Source organism: Euprymna scolopes, chromosome 45 (assembly GCF_053919585.1).
Source record: "Euprymna scolopes isolate OS-2025 chromosome 45, ASM5391958v1, whole genome shotgun sequence".
In the NCBI taxonomy this organism is placed as follows: domain Eukaryota; kingdom Metazoa; phylum Mollusca; class Cephalopoda; order Sepiida; family Sepiolidae; genus Euprymna; species Euprymna scolopes.
This window is the reverse complement of record NC_136526.1, coordinates 8,195,745-8,213,589: the sequence shown is the minus strand read 5'-3', so window position 1 is coordinate 8,213,589 and position 17,845 is coordinate 8,195,745. Positions and strand designations below refer to the sequence as shown.

Here is a 17,845-nt window from a genome sequence, read left to right as displayed (position 1 = left end):
ATACGCGATTAATACACAATTAATACGAAATACACAATTAATACACAATTAATACACAATACGCAATTAATACACAATTAATACGCGATTAATACACAATTAATGCACAATTAATACGCAATTAATATACAATTAATGCACAATTAATACGCAATTACTACACAATACACAATTAATATACAATTAATACGCAATACACAATTAATATACAATCAATACACAATTAATACACAATACTTAATACACAAAACACAATTAATATGCAATTAATACACTACACAATTAATTAATACACAATACACAATTGATTAATACACAATACACAATTCATACACAATAACCCAATTAATACACAAATACACATTACACAATTAATCAATACACAATAAACAATTAATTAATATACAAAACACAATTAATATGCAATTAATACACAATACACAATCAATACACAATACATAATACACAATTAATACACAACACACAATTAATATGCAAGTAATACACAATACACAATTAATATACAATTAAATACATAATACACAATTAATTAATACACAATTAATACACGATACATAATACACAATTAATTAATACACAATTAATACACAATACACAATTAATACACAATCAATACACAATACACAATTAATTAATAAACAATACACAATTCATACACAATACACAATTAATACACAATACATACACAATTAAATACATAATACACAATTAAATAATACACAATACACAATTAATTAATACACAATACACAATTAATTAATATACAATACACAATACACAATTAATATACAATACACAATTAATACACAATCAATATACAATACACAATTAATACACAATACACAATCAATACACAATTAATTAATACACAATGAATACACATTTAATACACAATTAATTAATACACAATTAATACAAATCAATACACAATTAATACACAATTGAAATATGACAGTTCAAAATAAAATAACAAAAAAACTATCACGTATCAAGCAAAAGTATCTGTGTATGACAAAAATCTTTAAAAGTTTGAATAAAACTAATTTACTTTAGTTTGAAATAACCTTTGCGTTGGCCATGTTTAAATTTATTTAATTACTGCAAATCTTTTGACATGAGTAATTTGTATATTTTATTTATTTTATTCTATTTATTTATTTTATTTTATTTATTTATTTAATTTATTTAATTTATTTTATTTATTTAATTTATTTATTTTCTTTTATTTAATTTATTTATTTAATTTATTTATTTATTTTCTTTTCTTTTATTTATTTAATTAATTTATTTATTTATTTTAATGTATTTATTTTATTTATTTATTTGTTTTATTTATTTATTTAATTTATTTATTTATTTTATGTATTTATTTATTTATTTCATTTATTTATTTATTTATTTTATTTCATTTATTTATTTATTTTATTTCATTTATGTATTTTATTCATTTATTTCATTCATTCATTTTATTTATTTATTTCATTCATTTATTTTATTTTATTTATTTATTTCATTCATTTATTTTATTTATTTCATTCATTTATTTTATTTATTTCATTCATTTATTTTATTTATTTATTTCATTCATTTATTTTATTTATTTATTTCATTCATTTATTTTATTTATTTATTTCATTCATTTATTTTATTTTATTTATTTATTAATTTTATTTTATTTATTTATGTATTTTATTTATTTAATTTATTTATTTCATTTATTTATTTATGTATTTTATTTATTTAATTTATTTATTTCATTTATTTATTTATGTATTTTATTTATTTATGTATTTTATTTATTTATTTTATTTTATTTATTTATTTCATTTATTTATTTTATTTTATTTATTTATTTTATTTATTCATTGTATTTTATTTATTTATTTCATTTATTTATTTATTTTATTTTATTTATTTATTTCATTTATTTATTTATTTTATTTTATTTATTTTATTTATTTTATTTAATCCTCATCTTTTAGTTGTTGTTTAACAACGTTTCAACCAACTTTTCCTCTGGCCTTCATCAGGTGGTTAACCGCGACGGGATAGAAATGCTGAATCTTCAACTGTATCTTCAGAAATTTCCTGACGAAGGCCAGAGGAATAGTTGGCCGAAACGTTGTTAAACTATAACGATGAGGATAATAGTCCACAAATAAATAAAATATGTTTAAATTTGTGATCAAACGTGCAGATTACTTTAGATTTATTACAGTCGTTGAATTATCAAGTATTTAGATATTTTTAACTTATTTTTTATTCCATTTTCACCAAAAACAAGGCACAGTGTCACTTTGATGTAGAGGGCTACTATCAGGGACATAAGTTGCAGAGATACTATATAGGGAGTTGAGCAGCAAGATATCTGTTCACATTACACTCAAATTTCTGCATGTCAGTACAGTTGGGAAAGTAGAATCCCAAAAGGGAGTTCCGGTCTAGCAGTTCTGGGGAAGAAACTATTGGAGTAGAAGGCTTCCTTACATCTAGGGATCTCCAATATGTAGGGGTGGGATTTTGCTGCTTTTCGGGTTTGTTCGGGGTATTTACATCGAAGGGATACAAGTGCTTGTAGTTTGTCGAAGCATCCACCATTAAAATACTTGTAAAACAGGCAGAGGGATGCAACATTTTGTCGATGGGACAGAGGTTGAAGCTTAGGTGACAGTTCAGGACCTATCAGGTTGGCGACTCTTTTTTGAAGCCTGTCCAGTAGTGAGAGACGAGTAGCAGATGCACCAGCCCAAATGAGACAACAATATTTCATACATGGGCGGATGGTGACCTTTCAGATATAAGTAACTTCCTAGCATGGTAAATAAAGAGAGAGAGCCCACCGTCTTTGCAGTAACCTTGGCAATGCTCTCGATGTATCTGTTCCAACTCCTGTTCCCTGTGAACGTTAGGTCAAGGAATTTGAACAAACCGCTTGCAGGTAATGTATCTTTAGCCATAGCTATTAGTAGTTGAGAAGGATATGAGTAGATAAAATGCTTATAAAAAGAAAAAGATGAAAAGTAAAAATAGATAAAAATCTTGTAAAATTTGCATAAAACTCACCGCCAAGAATGAGGCTTTTGACTTGAGTTGTGATTTGCTCATCGACCTGGGTAAATAATTCATAGCGTCCGTCACTTGAAGGACGGGGTCCAATCTCATCAGTTGGGGTTTCCGAATTTGTGTCAGAGGTAACGACAGGTTCTTCCGTCTTGCCTTGTGGATAAAGAAAATAGCTACAAGAAAAAAAACAAAACAAACAATTTGTAAAATAAAAACAATTTGTCGCCATATTGTTTATAAGCCAGCTGCTGACAGGTATTAAATGTTGAATATAAGAAAAATATAAGAACACATTACCTGAAAGTACTTCTTTTAAACTCCTCGGCCTAACGTTTACAGGGAATATGAACTGGAATAGATACATTGAGAGTATTGCCAAGGCTGCTGCAAGGAAGGTTGGCTCCCTCTACCGTGCTAGAAAACTACTTACGCCTGACAGTATCCTATACCTCTATAAGGCAACCATTCGCCCATGTATGGAGTACTGTTGTCACATCTGGGCTGGTGCATCTGCTGCTTGTCTCTCGCTCCTGGACAGGGTTCAAAAGAAAGTCGCCAACCTGATAGGTCCTGAACGGTCATCTAGGCTTCAGCCTCTGTCCCATCGACGAGATGTTGCATCCCTCTGCCTGTTCTACAAATACTTTAATGGTGAATGCTCTGACGAACTGCAAACACTTGTACCTCCCCGACGTAACTACCCCCGACAAGCTACCAAGTCTCATCCCTTTACAGTAGAGATCCCTAGGTGCAAGAAAGCCTTTTACTCCAATAGTTTCTTCCCCAGAACTGCGGGTCTTTGGAACTCCCTTCCGGGATTCTGCTTTCCCAACTGCAATGATATGCAGAAGTTCAAATGTAATGTTAACAAACATCTTTCTACTCATCTCCCTTCATAATGACCCCGCTAATTAAGTCCCTGATAGTAGCCCCCTGCTTCAAAGTGGCACTGTGCCTTGTTTGGGGTGAAAATTTAATAAAAAAAAAAATAAAAAAAAAAATTAAAAAAAAATTTACTATTTGAAAATTTGAAAGGAAAAAAAAATTTTTTTTTTTTTTACAAAGGGTTACCACTTATTAAGGCCTGGACGCCACTCGAGTATAAGAGTTATTGAGTGTTCAGTAGTCAATGGGATAATTTCTTAGTAATCGTTAGTAGTAGAAATTCGGTAAATTGGATTATTTAATGGAACGGTTCATCAAGAATTTGTTTACGTTGGACTTGAATTCCTTTTTATTACACACGTGTTCGACAGATGCCAAAAAATCTGTAATCGGACATATAAACATCATTTTGACCAAACTTCAAACATCTCAAGTCATGCCAGGAATTACCACCACCATGGTATATAAGAGGAAGAAAAAAACAAAAAACTGTCCAATTTCCTGGAGATGAAAATTTTACTATTTGAAAATTTGAAAAAAAAAAAAAAAAAAAAATTCAATTTTATTTTTAATTTAGCAATATTTATTGAAAACAATTTAACTCATCAAGAATGATCCTACACAAGTAGGGGACTTCCTTAAGGTAAAAGTGATTCATTTTAATCTGGGCAAAGTGCAGATCCGAGCATTGGTGGTGAAAGAGAAGCTTGGTTTCAAACATATTAAAGTAATCCACATTTTCTCCATTGTATGTGTGTGTGTGTGTATGTTTTGGAGCAATTACTCAGAATCAGAAATCGGAAAAATTAAAAGTTGTGGGGGTATCAGAATCCAAAAAAAAAAATTGGCCTATTTTTTTTATACCAAAAACGATTCCTTTAATTATTCTTTTTTTATTTGATTTTGTTTAAAACAAAATCTTCCACTGTTGGTAGTAATAATAAAATAAATATTCATTGATTTACTTACACCATAACTAATGTTTGTGCAAAATTAAAAAAAAAAAATTTAAGGAGTGGTTATTGAGAAAAGTACAAACGGATGAACGGTTTTGGGGAAATTTTATCTCTATAATACCTCTAAGGAGGAGGACACCAGAGTTATCTTAGAAAATCTGTTCAGCCAAAAATGTACTTTTACCATGACTAATGTTTGTGCAAATTTTTTTTAAATTCAAGGAGTGGTTATTGAGAAAAGTGCGAATATATGAACGATTTTGGGGCAATTTTACTCCCATAATGATCCCTAGGGGGGAAACCAGAGTTATCCCAGAAAATTTATTCAAGTAAAAATTTACTTTTACCATAACTAATGTTTGTGCAAAAATTTTTTAAAAATCCAAGGCATGGTTATTGAGAAAAGTACGAACAAACAAACAGATCAACAGATGAACGGTAGTGAATTACCAGGTTCAATCCCTCCTTTGTCGGGGGATCAAAAAAAATACACGAGGTAATAACCATTGTTTTACCTTTGATTTGTGTGTGAAGCAATGATGGCCAGTTGGTTACCATGTTTCATCATCAGATGAGAGTTGGCGAATACGAGAATGCTGTCAAGACATCCGAACAAGTCACACTGAAAAAAAAAAAAAAAATTTCAGGAGAAAGAGCAAGTAGAGAGAAAACACGAAATACATTATAAAAAAAAAATTTCTTCATAGCTGAATACCCTTTATGTAAAATTTCAAATGTTTAGACCAAAAATTAGCTGAGTAATTTGGTAGAGACTGCAGAGGTCAAATTTTTTTTTAACTTTGATCCCAATTTTGATCCCTTAACATTTATTGCTTTGGGCTCAAATCAAATTAAAAAAAGTTGATCCATGTCCAAGTAACCTACATCTAAAATTTCAAGTGTTTATACCCAAAATTGGCGGAGTATTTTGGTAGAGTTTTCAAAAGGTCAAATTGTTGAACTTTGACCCCTTGACAACCAAATTTCTGTCCGAAAACTGATGAAAAAGATTTTCCCAAATCTCAATACCTCTTGTCAAATCTTGAGTTTGTAGACTGAAAATTGACAGAGGAGTTCGGTAGGGAAATGTAGGCACACAGACAGACAATTTCACTTTTATAGATATAGAGAAGATTAATTCAGCGATTTCGTGTTCTTTGTCAAGTGCCGTTATTTTCTGGATTTCATTTTCATTTCTTGGTGTAAATTGGTGAGTCCTCCCTATTAATTGGCAATCTCGTTAAATTTACCTTTAATAGGCTGTGAATACAATCCTACAATTGGTGAATCCTGACTTCAATAAAAATAGCAAAACGCAATCTCGGTCCTATGAATTGATAAATCCCGATTATGAATTGGTAACCTTATCAATCGCATATCCTATCTCTTATTTGTTTTTGCGATACGTTTTAAATTAATTCAATTATTTACGAAAGTGCATTTTTACCTAAATGCGAGTTGGGAATAATTTTCCTTTTAACCAATTTTGTACCCCCACATGGGTAGACGAGGAAACACGTGTCAGTGGATAATATAAAAATAATATATATACCGCTCCCCATGTGGAGGTACCAAATTGGTTAAAGGGAAAATTATTTCCAACTCGCATTTAGGTAAAAATGCACTTTCATAAATAATTGAATTCATTAAAAACGTATCGCAAAAACAAAAACAAATAACATCTAAATAAATCGTGATATATCCTAAACAGCAGGATGGACCAGCGGATAAAAGGGGTCAGGCTCATCACCGTGGGGTCCCAATTTCAAATTATATATATCTATATATATAAAAATGTAAAGTTGGTTCGTTCTAAAGAAATAAAACCATGTTTATACGTTACCAATTTATTTGAAATTTTCAGACAACCAATTTTTAGAGTCGAGGTATGTTTTTATGTTATTAAAATAAATTTACCTAATTAAAATTAAAATATTAAATAAAATAAATATATTTATTTATCGGTTCTGCGAATCTGTTCTGTTGATAAAACTGAACTTCCGGTTCGATTCATTTCACAGCCACGATTTGACGAAAGGTATAATTTTCTGTTAACTCGATAAGTAAAAAAACAAAAACAAAAAAAAAACATATTTCATTTGTTTATCTTCCAAATTTTTTAATTTACACATCTTTTCTTTATTATATAAGGCCAAAAAAAAAAAAAGTTTGTTGCTTGCTTTTGAGTTTTTTTTTTTTTTCTATATAAGATTACTCATGCAGAGAGTGATCCGTGCTGAAATAATGTTATTATTTAAAAAGTCATTCTTAACATGGGGAGGTAAGGATGTTTTGTACCTATTCTGTACTTTAACCTTACAATTGAATAAAAAAAAAAATAAAAAAAATCGTAAAACGTTATTTAAACGTGGAAATATGATTTAAAAAATAGCGCGGCTCTCTGCATTAGCACCATTTTTATTTATTGTTGTTGTTTCACGAATTTTTGGCCAACTATTCCTCTGGCCTTCATGAAAAGAAATCCTTTTATAAATATTCAGTAACTTTTTCCTTTTATTATTCTTAAAGAGTAAAACTTTTCTTATTCATGAAAGGAGTTAAGCCTACGTAAATAAATAAATGTTTGTACACGTGACAAATTATCAATAAATGGTTTAGTTACTTTTTTTAAAAAATGTAAAAGTGCGAAAGGCGACGTTACGCTGTACAAACATTACTCCCATGCTTTATTTCTATACTTATAGGTTTTTGGAATTTTTTTTCACTGGATTATTATTGATTGGACACTAATTAAACAGATTATTAAAAAAAAAAAAAATGTGAAAAAGAAATCATTATTTCGACATTTGAAAGTGGTGCTGTGCTCACTTTTTAGTTACAACGTTCTGATAAATCAGTCACCCATTTTGTAAGCAATAAAAACGCGGTATATCAAAACCATAGAAAGTAAAAATAATGAGTCTCTACCGCATTTGTAAGTCAGAAATATATTTGTTTCTCAAAGAAAAAAAAATAGAGAGAACAGGACTTTTTTTAATTGTTTTCATGAAAATAAAGTTTCGAGATTTTTATTTATTTTTTTTTTACTTATCATAACAAAAAAAACACAGTTTGTGTGTGTGTTTTTTTTTTAATTGTTTTTGTGAAAGGTGAGTTTTTTTTCAAAACTTTTGTTTTGTTTCTTTTTAATTTTTTAAAAGTATTATAAATTTCACTAACATGCTGGAGAAATGTTTAATAATTTGGTATTTTTTTAGATTAGGTCCACCTCCACAATTTTCCTTTCAATGACGACATTTATAGGTTTCCGAGTATGCTGACCACGCAAATTGCATTGAAATTTTGCGGAAATAAATAGTTGTATTATGCATTGTATTCTTCGGCGGCCATCTTTTTACGTGCACACGCGCCATAAACAAATACACACACGTAAAAAAGATGGCCGCCAAAGATTACAATGCATAATACAACTTTTTATATCTTGATAACTACTTATTTCTGCAAAATTTCGATGCGATTTTCGTATTCAGCATAGTCGAAAACCATTTCAAGTCGTCATTTAAAAGAAAATTGAGGATGTGGAGTGGACCTAATCTAAAAATTTACCAATAATTTTTAATCCCGTACGCCTCCCGATACATTGCTTCGTCAACATGCGACCATTTTATATCTCCCGAAGACACTTCCGTATTTAGAAAAAAAAAAATAAATAAATAAATAAAAAGTGACCGATTTACCAGAACGTGGTAACTAAAAAGTGAGTATCCCTTTCAAATGTTGAAATGATTTTTTTTTTTTTTTTTTTTCAATTTTTTTTCATAATCTGGTTAGTGTTCAATCAATAATAATCCAGTGAAAAAATTTAAAAAAACCTATCAGTATAGAAACTCCACCACGTAAGTAAATAAATAAAAAATGTTACGTGCGCATGCGTAGCAGTATCAGAATTTTTGTAGGAATTTTTGACACCCCTAACACGAAACTGCGAATACAATATAAACATCTCGGAATTTCTCTGTTAAAAGTGGGTTATTTATTTTATTTATGGATTATACTTCCAAAATAAACTATTACAGTTGTTTTAAAAGTAATAGAAATATTTTTTCTTTTTTTTTAAACGTTAATGAATTTTCCGAACTCAATATTTTTCAATTTTTAAACTCAATATTTTTCAATTTTTAAATTTTAAAAATCTATCAAAATTTTTCTATTGATTCTATTTTTACGATATTTTCAGGGTCAATGTGAAATTTTATGTTCTTTCCAATAAATCGAATATAATATTTTAGACAAACGTTTTTTTTTTTAAATTCACGAACCCCCCCCCCCATACCAATTTTTAAGTGTTTATTAAAAAGTAAATACTTAATTTAGTAACCCGAAAGTAAATATTTAATTTACTCACAAATTGAAGAGAAAAGGTCAATACATAATATATTCAAATTTAAAAAAAAAAAACATAGTGTTCTTTTAGAATTTTACCTGTAAATTTTGAAGTTTAAAACCTTTTTTTAAACCACGTTATTTGTTTTTTCTTTTTTTTTTTTTTTTTAATGGAACCTTGGTCCTTGCTCCTTTAATTGACAAAAAAATTAGGGCTTGAATTACATTTTTCGAGGAGTTATAAGCTTGGAAAGACAGGGGGTCGAATAATTCACGCCTCCCATTTTGTAAATGTCTAATAATAATTAATTTAGAACCCGATAAGTACATAATTATTTACTCACAAATTGAAGAGAAAAGGTCAATACATAATATATTCAAATTTAAAACAAAAAAAACATAGTGTTCTTTTAGAATTTTACCTGTAAAGTCCGAAGTTTAAAACCTTTTTAAAAAAAACACGTTTTTTTTTATTTTTTTTTTAATGAAATCTTGGTCCTTGCTCCTTTAATTGAAAAAAAAAATTAGGGCTTGAATTGCATTTTTCGAGGAGTTATAAGCTTGGAAAGATGGGGTGGAATTATTCGCTATTTTCACGAAATTTCTGACACTGCTACTAGGGGGGTACTAAGGGAACGACCATTAAATAATTCTGCGGGTCGCCATGGAACTCAACGCCCAAGGAGTATCAAAATAGTTTTCATGATCTGAAGAAATTTTTTTTTCCGAAAAGTGGGTGATCACTTTTCCATCTAAATTTAACTTAAAATGAGCACCCACTTTCTGGCCACCTGAGGAAGGGGCATTTATTTTCGTGTTTATTGGCTTAAAGGTTTTTTTTACAAGGCAGTTTGGTACGCGAATGCATATTTAACAGTTTTCGTTTATGCTCACGCATAGCATAAACAAAGGCTACGTCTGTGAAATGGAAAATAGTCCCAGAGTTCAGGGGTTAATACCATGCAAAAGAAATCAAACAAAAAGACTTTTAAGCCAAGAAACACACAGAAAGAAAAAAAAAATTGCATCCATTTTTTTTCTATCGAATTCATTTGCTGTTTTTATTGAAAACTATTTTCCCCCGGATTTTTGATATAATTTTCCATTAAGGGCTGTGTGTCTCACGTTCGTAAATAACAAAATTTTTTTTGTAGATTTTGGTGTGTTAAAAACGAATCTGCAAACCGTTTCCGTCACAAAAAAATAGTTTTTATGATATGAAGAAATTACTTTTTCGAAAAAGTGGCGATCACTTTTCCATGTAAATTTAACTTAAAATGAACACCCACTTTCTAGCCACCTGAGAGAGGGGGGATTTTTTCCCATGTTTATTGGTTAAACAGCTTTCGTTTATGCTTACGCATAGCGTAAACGAAGGCTACGGCTGTTAAATGGAAAATAGTCCCAGAGTTCAGGGGTTATTACCATGCAAAAGAAATCAAACAAAAAACTTTTTAGCCAAGAAACAGAAAAATGCCCCTCTCTCAGGTGGCCAGAAAGTGGGTGCTCATTCTAAGTTAAATTTACATTGAAAAGTGATCACCCACTTTTCGAAAAAGTAATTTCAGGAATGTCATGAAAACTTTTTTTTTGCTACGTAAACGGTTTGCAGATTCAGAAACCTATCCATTATGCCAGCCTATGTCATGGTAACATATGTTCGGTGAGTTTCAGACACTGTTTGGTATAATTTTTAGTTTTCAACTTACTTTCCCAAACTTAACGTATTCAACAGAATTCGCGACCATTTCTGTTTTTTGAGCCAATTAAACATTTTACATTACATAAAAACACTAAACAATTATCCAATTAGGTAGAAACGTAAATTACCTTACCTTTGCTTTCATTTATTTGTTTTTGGACGACTTTTTCGAATCTGTGTATAGTAACCCCCCCTCCCCCCACCATCAACCAAATATTAATTACTAAATCACATTTTTTAAAACAAAAAAAAAAGCATTTAGCGTTTCAACATTTTTGCTACGTTCGGCTTCATCCACTGATTGTTGGTCAAGTCCAAAACATGAATGATTGACAGAAACTCTCGAGGATCCAGATCAAATTCTGCAAGAGCACCATTTTTTTCAGTTTCGCCTTCTTTTTCACTTTTTGCAGTGGATTGCTGTACTAATATAAGAAACATGCATTTTCTCTTTTATTAAATTTTTCCATTACACCAAATTGAGCCACTGCAACGCGTGGCAGGGTACAGCTAGTATATATATATATATATATATATGTGAACGTGTCTGTGTACATTTCCCTACGCAATAACTCTGTCAATTTTCAGTTTACAGGCTTGAAATTTGATATACAGGGTACTGAGATTTGGGAAAATCGATGTGATCGGTTTTCGGACAGAAATTTCGCTGTTACGGGGTCAGAGTTCAATGATTTGATCTTTGAGAACTCTACCAAACTCCTCCGATAATTTTAGGTCTAAACACTTGAAATTTTAGATATAGGTTCCTTGGACATGGATCTAACTTAATAACTTGATTTGAGCCCAAAACAATAAATTTTCAGGGGTCATAATAGGGGTCAAAATTAAAAAAAATTGACCGTTTTTTTTTTGTTTTTTTTTTTTTTGCTCAGCATACACCTCCAAACACCCGGGCACCCATGCTAGTATATATATATAAAAAGGACAAGAGCTAAATGGTCAGCAGCCATACCATCGACCGCATCTCTTGTACTGTGATGACTGGTTTGTAAGTTTCTTGCAGGACTTAAATGTCATATAAGGCTAAAACATAAATGAACCTAAACAATAAATTATTGGAACCTCATATGTCAAAATCGACGGTAGAGTCCAATATATATATAGTGTATTTTTTAGAGGAGATGAACTTTAAATTAACAACCCTATCCTCTTTATTGCTGATTTGTCAACTATCGATTATTTTAAGTTAACCTTTGGCAATTCATCATGTGGTTTCACAGCTAGACAGAACCACATGTCACACAGCGAACAAATTATTTCACAAAATTAACATGTAAACTGGCTACCTCATCCGTATGATTTAATCCCATGAGATTATTTTCTTTGGGGATATATAAAGTTTCATGTCTATGTAGATAAACCAGACACAATAGACCACTTGGTAAACAATATTCAACACGTTACTTCTGAAATAGAGTCAAATTTAATGTGTGGAGTTGTGAAATTTTGAACTCTAGATTAGATATATACGTACATATTAGTGGAAATCATGTTGTTTTGAGGGTCTTCGCGGTTTTCATTCTGACAGTTTAAATCATCTGCGTAAAAAAAGGGAACGAGCCAAATGGTCAGCAGCCGTACCATCGCATCACTGAATCCACACACTTGTACTATGTGTGGATTCATTTGGAAGTCTTTTGCAGGATTTAAATGTCGTCTGAGGCTAAAGCATAAATGAAGTTAAACAATAAGTTGTTAGAACCTCATATGCTGAAATCGACAGGAAAGTCCAATATATATATATATATATACATACAAGTCTCTCTCTCTCTCTCTCTCTCTCTCTCTCTCTCTCTCTCTCTCTCTCTCTCTGTATATATATATATAGACTTGTATGTAATATACTGAGTTTTACTGGGTTCGTGTAATTCAGTAAATTTTCATATACCAATAAGTTTTAAGCCAAAGAGGGAGGACTTAAAAAGTAAGCTACAGAATTATCATATTTCATAATTGAGCATTAATATACTAACAAAACCAAGATTTAAAAAAAGGTGTTGATAGCAACAGAAAGTGTATTTCATTGTAAGTTACAATTGTTTCCACGCCAGTTGGACAATTTCAAACATTCTGGCGTTTGAAAATTTTCACAACCAGCATTTCTTCAGACTTCTTGAATAAAAACACTCTTGATAATAGAACATTGTTAAAAGAAAATTCCCTTATATATATATATACATATAAATATATATATATATATATAAATATATATATATAAATATATATATAAATATATAATTCCTTTATATATATATATATATATATATATATATATATATATATATATATATATATATAATTCCTTTATATATATATATATATATATAATTCCTTTATATATATATATATATATAATTCCTTTATATATATATATATATATATATATATATATGAACAAATGATTAATAAAACATGTTAAAAGACATCTTGAAAAAGAGTTAAAAACATATTTAATTTTAAAAAAGGAAGCACAAGATAAGTGGATAGTCCTTAATCCGTGGAGTTTCGAAGAAATACTCTCCTTCTCATCAGAGGGCAGGAATTAGCAAAATGCAGGATCGGATTTTGCATATAAAAGTATTTAATGAAACTACAAGTAAGTCACAGATCTTACTTGGTTAAAAAAAAGTGTGAGGTAAGGGGAATAGGAGGTAAAAGAAAAATGATAAAAAGATTTCACATGAATGGATAGTCCGGTGAAAGGTAAAAAATCCAAGAATGGTAAAATCCAAAACGGTCGAATTTAAAATTTCCAATCCAATGGGTAAATTCCAAATGGTCCAAAATGATCCAAAAGGCAGAGTTCCTTGGAAATTAAATATGTTTTTAACTCTTTTTCAAGATGTCTTTTAACATATTTTATTAATCATTTGTTCATATTATAAGCTCTATTTCCTTTTCGATTTTATTGAGCTTTTACATCTGGTTGAGATTACTTTACTTGTAAATATTAACTCTTTAATATTTATAATATATTTTAAGTTTACCATTTTGATTACAAGGTAATCAAAATGGTAAACTTATTGTAATTTTTATTTTTATATATATATATATATATATATATATATATATATATATATATATATATAAATAATTTTCAGAATATGACAGATGATATAAGGGCTTGACTATGGAAATAATTATATATATACATAAAGTCTTGTCTCTGCAGATAAACCAGACACAAACAACATTCAAGACGTTACTTCTGAAATACAGCCAAATTTAATGTGTAGAGTTCGTGTTTTCAGAGGGCTTTTTCGTATCCAAACCATTCCCTGCTAGATATACATACACACATGCGCACTATATTACCCTACTTGTCAACCCTCCCTTCCTTCCATAAACAGAATCTCTTAGTGTCGTTTACAACAGGGACTTTGAGCAAAGACACCGCCTGTTAAACAGTGTTTTTCTCTGTTTTCCATTTGTTTTGCGCTTTTCAACAACGCTGATGAGTTGTATTGATTTCATATCAGCCAGAGAGGGCTGGTTCAATACAATGAAACTGCTGGTTCATCCTTGGAATATGTATATATAGATTTTTAAATAAATAAATAAATATATATATATATATATATATATATACACGAGAGAGGAAGAGAGAGAAGTTTGAAAAGAAAGATGTTACATCCTTTTTAAACATTTCCATTTGATTTTCCAAGCTCCTGGGCAACACCAGATAGCTCTGCTTGACCAAAGATATGTATGCAATAGATTGACTAACCTGATTGTTATCCTGTAAAAAATGTTGACCCCACCAAACCGGATTGGTGTCGATAATAATTACTAACAAGCTACACTGAATATCTGAAAAAAAAAAAAAAAATTATTTCAATCAATAAAATTAAAAAACAGAAAAACAAAAATGATTTCCATTAAATTTTAATTATCATTAATAATCAATAAAATTAATTAAAAAAAAACATTTTATTTCAATCAATAAAATTGATAAATAGAAAAACAAAATGATTTCAATTAAATTTAAATCATCATGCTCATTCATAGAATGAAACAATGGATATACAAGTTTAAAAGACAGGTTTATATCTGACTAGCAGGGAGACCTGACATTGCCTCGGATTGAATGATGATCAACGAATATTTCACACTCCTATATTTTTATTGTCATCAAAATCCGTGAAATCGCCCGGGAGGAAGCTTCACATGTCTCCATGCAGTAACTTAGTCCAACATATATTATTCTACATTGCACTCTAGAGAACCTACTGTTTCTTTTATAAAATTATTTTATATAAACTTCTTTCCAGTTAACAAAAAAAAAACATGAAGAAATTTATGTGCGGGGTTTCAACCTACAGATCACGTCATGCAAAAATAAAAATAAAAATAAAAAAACACGTAAATTTTCCAGTCTTATAAAATTCTTTGCAGTTAATGAAAATAAAATGAAGAAATTTATGTGTGGAGTTTGAACCTACAGACCACGTTATGAAAAAACAAAAAACAAAACAAAAAAAAACACGCTATAAACTTACCCACAGTAGAATTTTCACTGCCCGTTGTTCTATCATTGTTACTAAGCGACATGGAAAAAATGGCTTTACCGATGATAGATAAATTAAAATAATAGTTACGATTGTCGATAATTATTGGGGGTATTCTGAGACAAAACTTAACTAAGATCACTCTCAGACTTATACACTAAAGTTCTGTAAATTTTAAAGAAAATCTGTTCAGCCATTTTGGAGTCTATAAGGAATGAACTCAGATGCACACACAAAGTTGCATTTATATAATTAGAGATTGTTATATTGTTGGTCTCCCATAAAATGCTGGTTTCTTCATCCTAAGCAATTATGAATGTTTGCGAATAGAAAAATCTTATTGAAATAAAGTAGGTATTTTAGAGAGATAAAATATTTATGTAAAAAATAAATATAATAAATTTGGAATTTTTAACATAAAAAAATAAATCAAACAAATACAAAAATGACTGAGTGGTGACGTCTGATGATGCAAAGAAAATACAATCAGAGTCTCAATTGTCGTTCCTTGGGATGAATCTTCATTGCAACTTTCAAAGATTCATCAATTGAGACCAACCAATTGATGAAGGTATGTTCCCCTTTTGGCTTGATGTAACCCAACAAAGATGTTATCTGTTCCTTTTTTAAAAAGAACTATCCTTGTGCCTTATTGTGTTGTTTATTTATACACTTAGAAATATATGTGCACACTCACTAAACAACGGTTGGTTCTTTGATATGACAGGGGCACATTCAAAATGAATGTTTCTGTTTAAAGCACAATTGAACCATGATACTTTACTTTTTCATTTTAAACTTAAACCTGAACCATTATCACCACACAAGCAGTACGACAAGACATATAAAATCAACAGTAGGTTCGTTGGTATGACAAAATGAATGTTTCTGTTCAGAGCACAATTGAACCATGATACTTGACTTTTGCATTTTAAACTTTAATTCAAGCCATTATATATAAAAAATAATTTTATAAAATCAACAGTAGGTTCTCTATAGTTCCATGCAAACAACAATTGTGGACTAAGATACTGCGGGGAGGCATGTGAACATTCCTCCTGGTGCATAGCGATAGGTTCCCGACTAGAGCAAGCAATCGATTTGATTGAAAAAATGGGTGATTTCACCGATTTCGATGGCAATAAAAGTATTGAAAGTTTGAAACATTCATTGATCCTCATTTAATTCCGGGTAACGTCATTCGGAAAAGCAACTTCTTAAAGGTAAGTCTTCGGGTGCACTTTTACAAAAAAAAAAAAAAAAAAAAAAATTATATATATATATATATATATATATATATATATATATATGGGGTTGTATTACCGTACACATAGATCCAAAAAAGTTGTCAAAAAACAAATATATAACAAATAAATGTTATCAAAGGCAAGATAAGTTACTTTTCTACCTAACTGGATATATTTTTCGTGTTTTTATTCAGTGTAACATGTTTATTCAGCTCGAAAAACATACAGTGTTTACCAATTTATTGGAAAATTCAAGATGGCGGCCGACTCTCTCTTTAACACGGTAAGTTGTGGAAAAAGTATTATAAATAAAAAACTAGACAAAATACTATTAAAAACCCGCTCAATATATGTTACCGTGACATAGGTGATATATATTCGGTGAGTTTCTAACAGTATTTTGTCTAGTTTTTTTTTTTAATAACACCTTTTCCCAAACTTACCGTGTCAAAGAGAGAGTCAGGAACCTCTTGAATTTTCCAATACATCGGTAAACACTGTATGGTTTTCGAGCTGAATAAACATGTTACATTGATTAAAACACGAAAAATATATCCAGTTTGGTAGAAAAGTAACTTATCTTGCCTTTGGGGTTCGTTTTACTGTACACATAGATTCGAAAACGTTATCAAAACAACAAATATATGACAAATAAATGTTATCAAAGGCAAGATAAGTTACTTTTCTACCTAAATGGATATGTTTTTAGTGTTTTTATTTAATGTAACGTTTATTCAGCTCGAAAAACAGTGTTTACCGATGTATTGGAAAATTTAAAATGGCGGCCGACTCTCTTTGACACGGTAAGTTTGGGAAAAGGAATTATAAATAAAAATTATGCAAAATACTGTTAAAAGCCCACCGAATATATGTCAGCCTATGGCACGGTTGAGCGAGTTTTTAATCGTATTTTGTCTAGTTTTTTTTTATTATTTATAACTCATTTTCCCAAACTGACCGTGTCAAAGAGAGAGTCGGCCGCCATTTTAAATTTTCCAATACATCAGTAAACATTGTATGTTTTTGCGAGCTGAATAAACATGTTACATTAAATATAAACACTAAAAACATATCCAGTTAGGTAAAAAAAAAAAAAAA

At 29.8% G+C, this 17,845-nt stretch overlaps 1 protein-coding gene across 1 annotated transcript in view; it reads right to left on the bottom strand.

Moving 5' to 3' along the window:
- LOC145269034 (general transcription factor IIH subunit 3-like) overlaps window positions 1–17,845 on the bottom strand; it is a 71,247-nt gene that overhangs the window by 52,948 nt on the left and 454 nt on the right. Inside the window, exons 2-4 of the mRNA XM_080124629.1 lie at window positions 14,720–14,802; window positions 5,441–5,547; window positions 3,085–3,257 (exon numbers count right to left, since the gene is read on the bottom strand). Coding sequence (XP_079980755.1) covers window positions 3,085–3,257; window positions 5,441–5,547; window positions 14,720–14,802 — 363 coding nt within the window. The remainder of the gene's footprint in view (window positions 1–3,084; window positions 3,258–5,440; window positions 5,548–14,719; window positions 14,803–17,845) is intronic.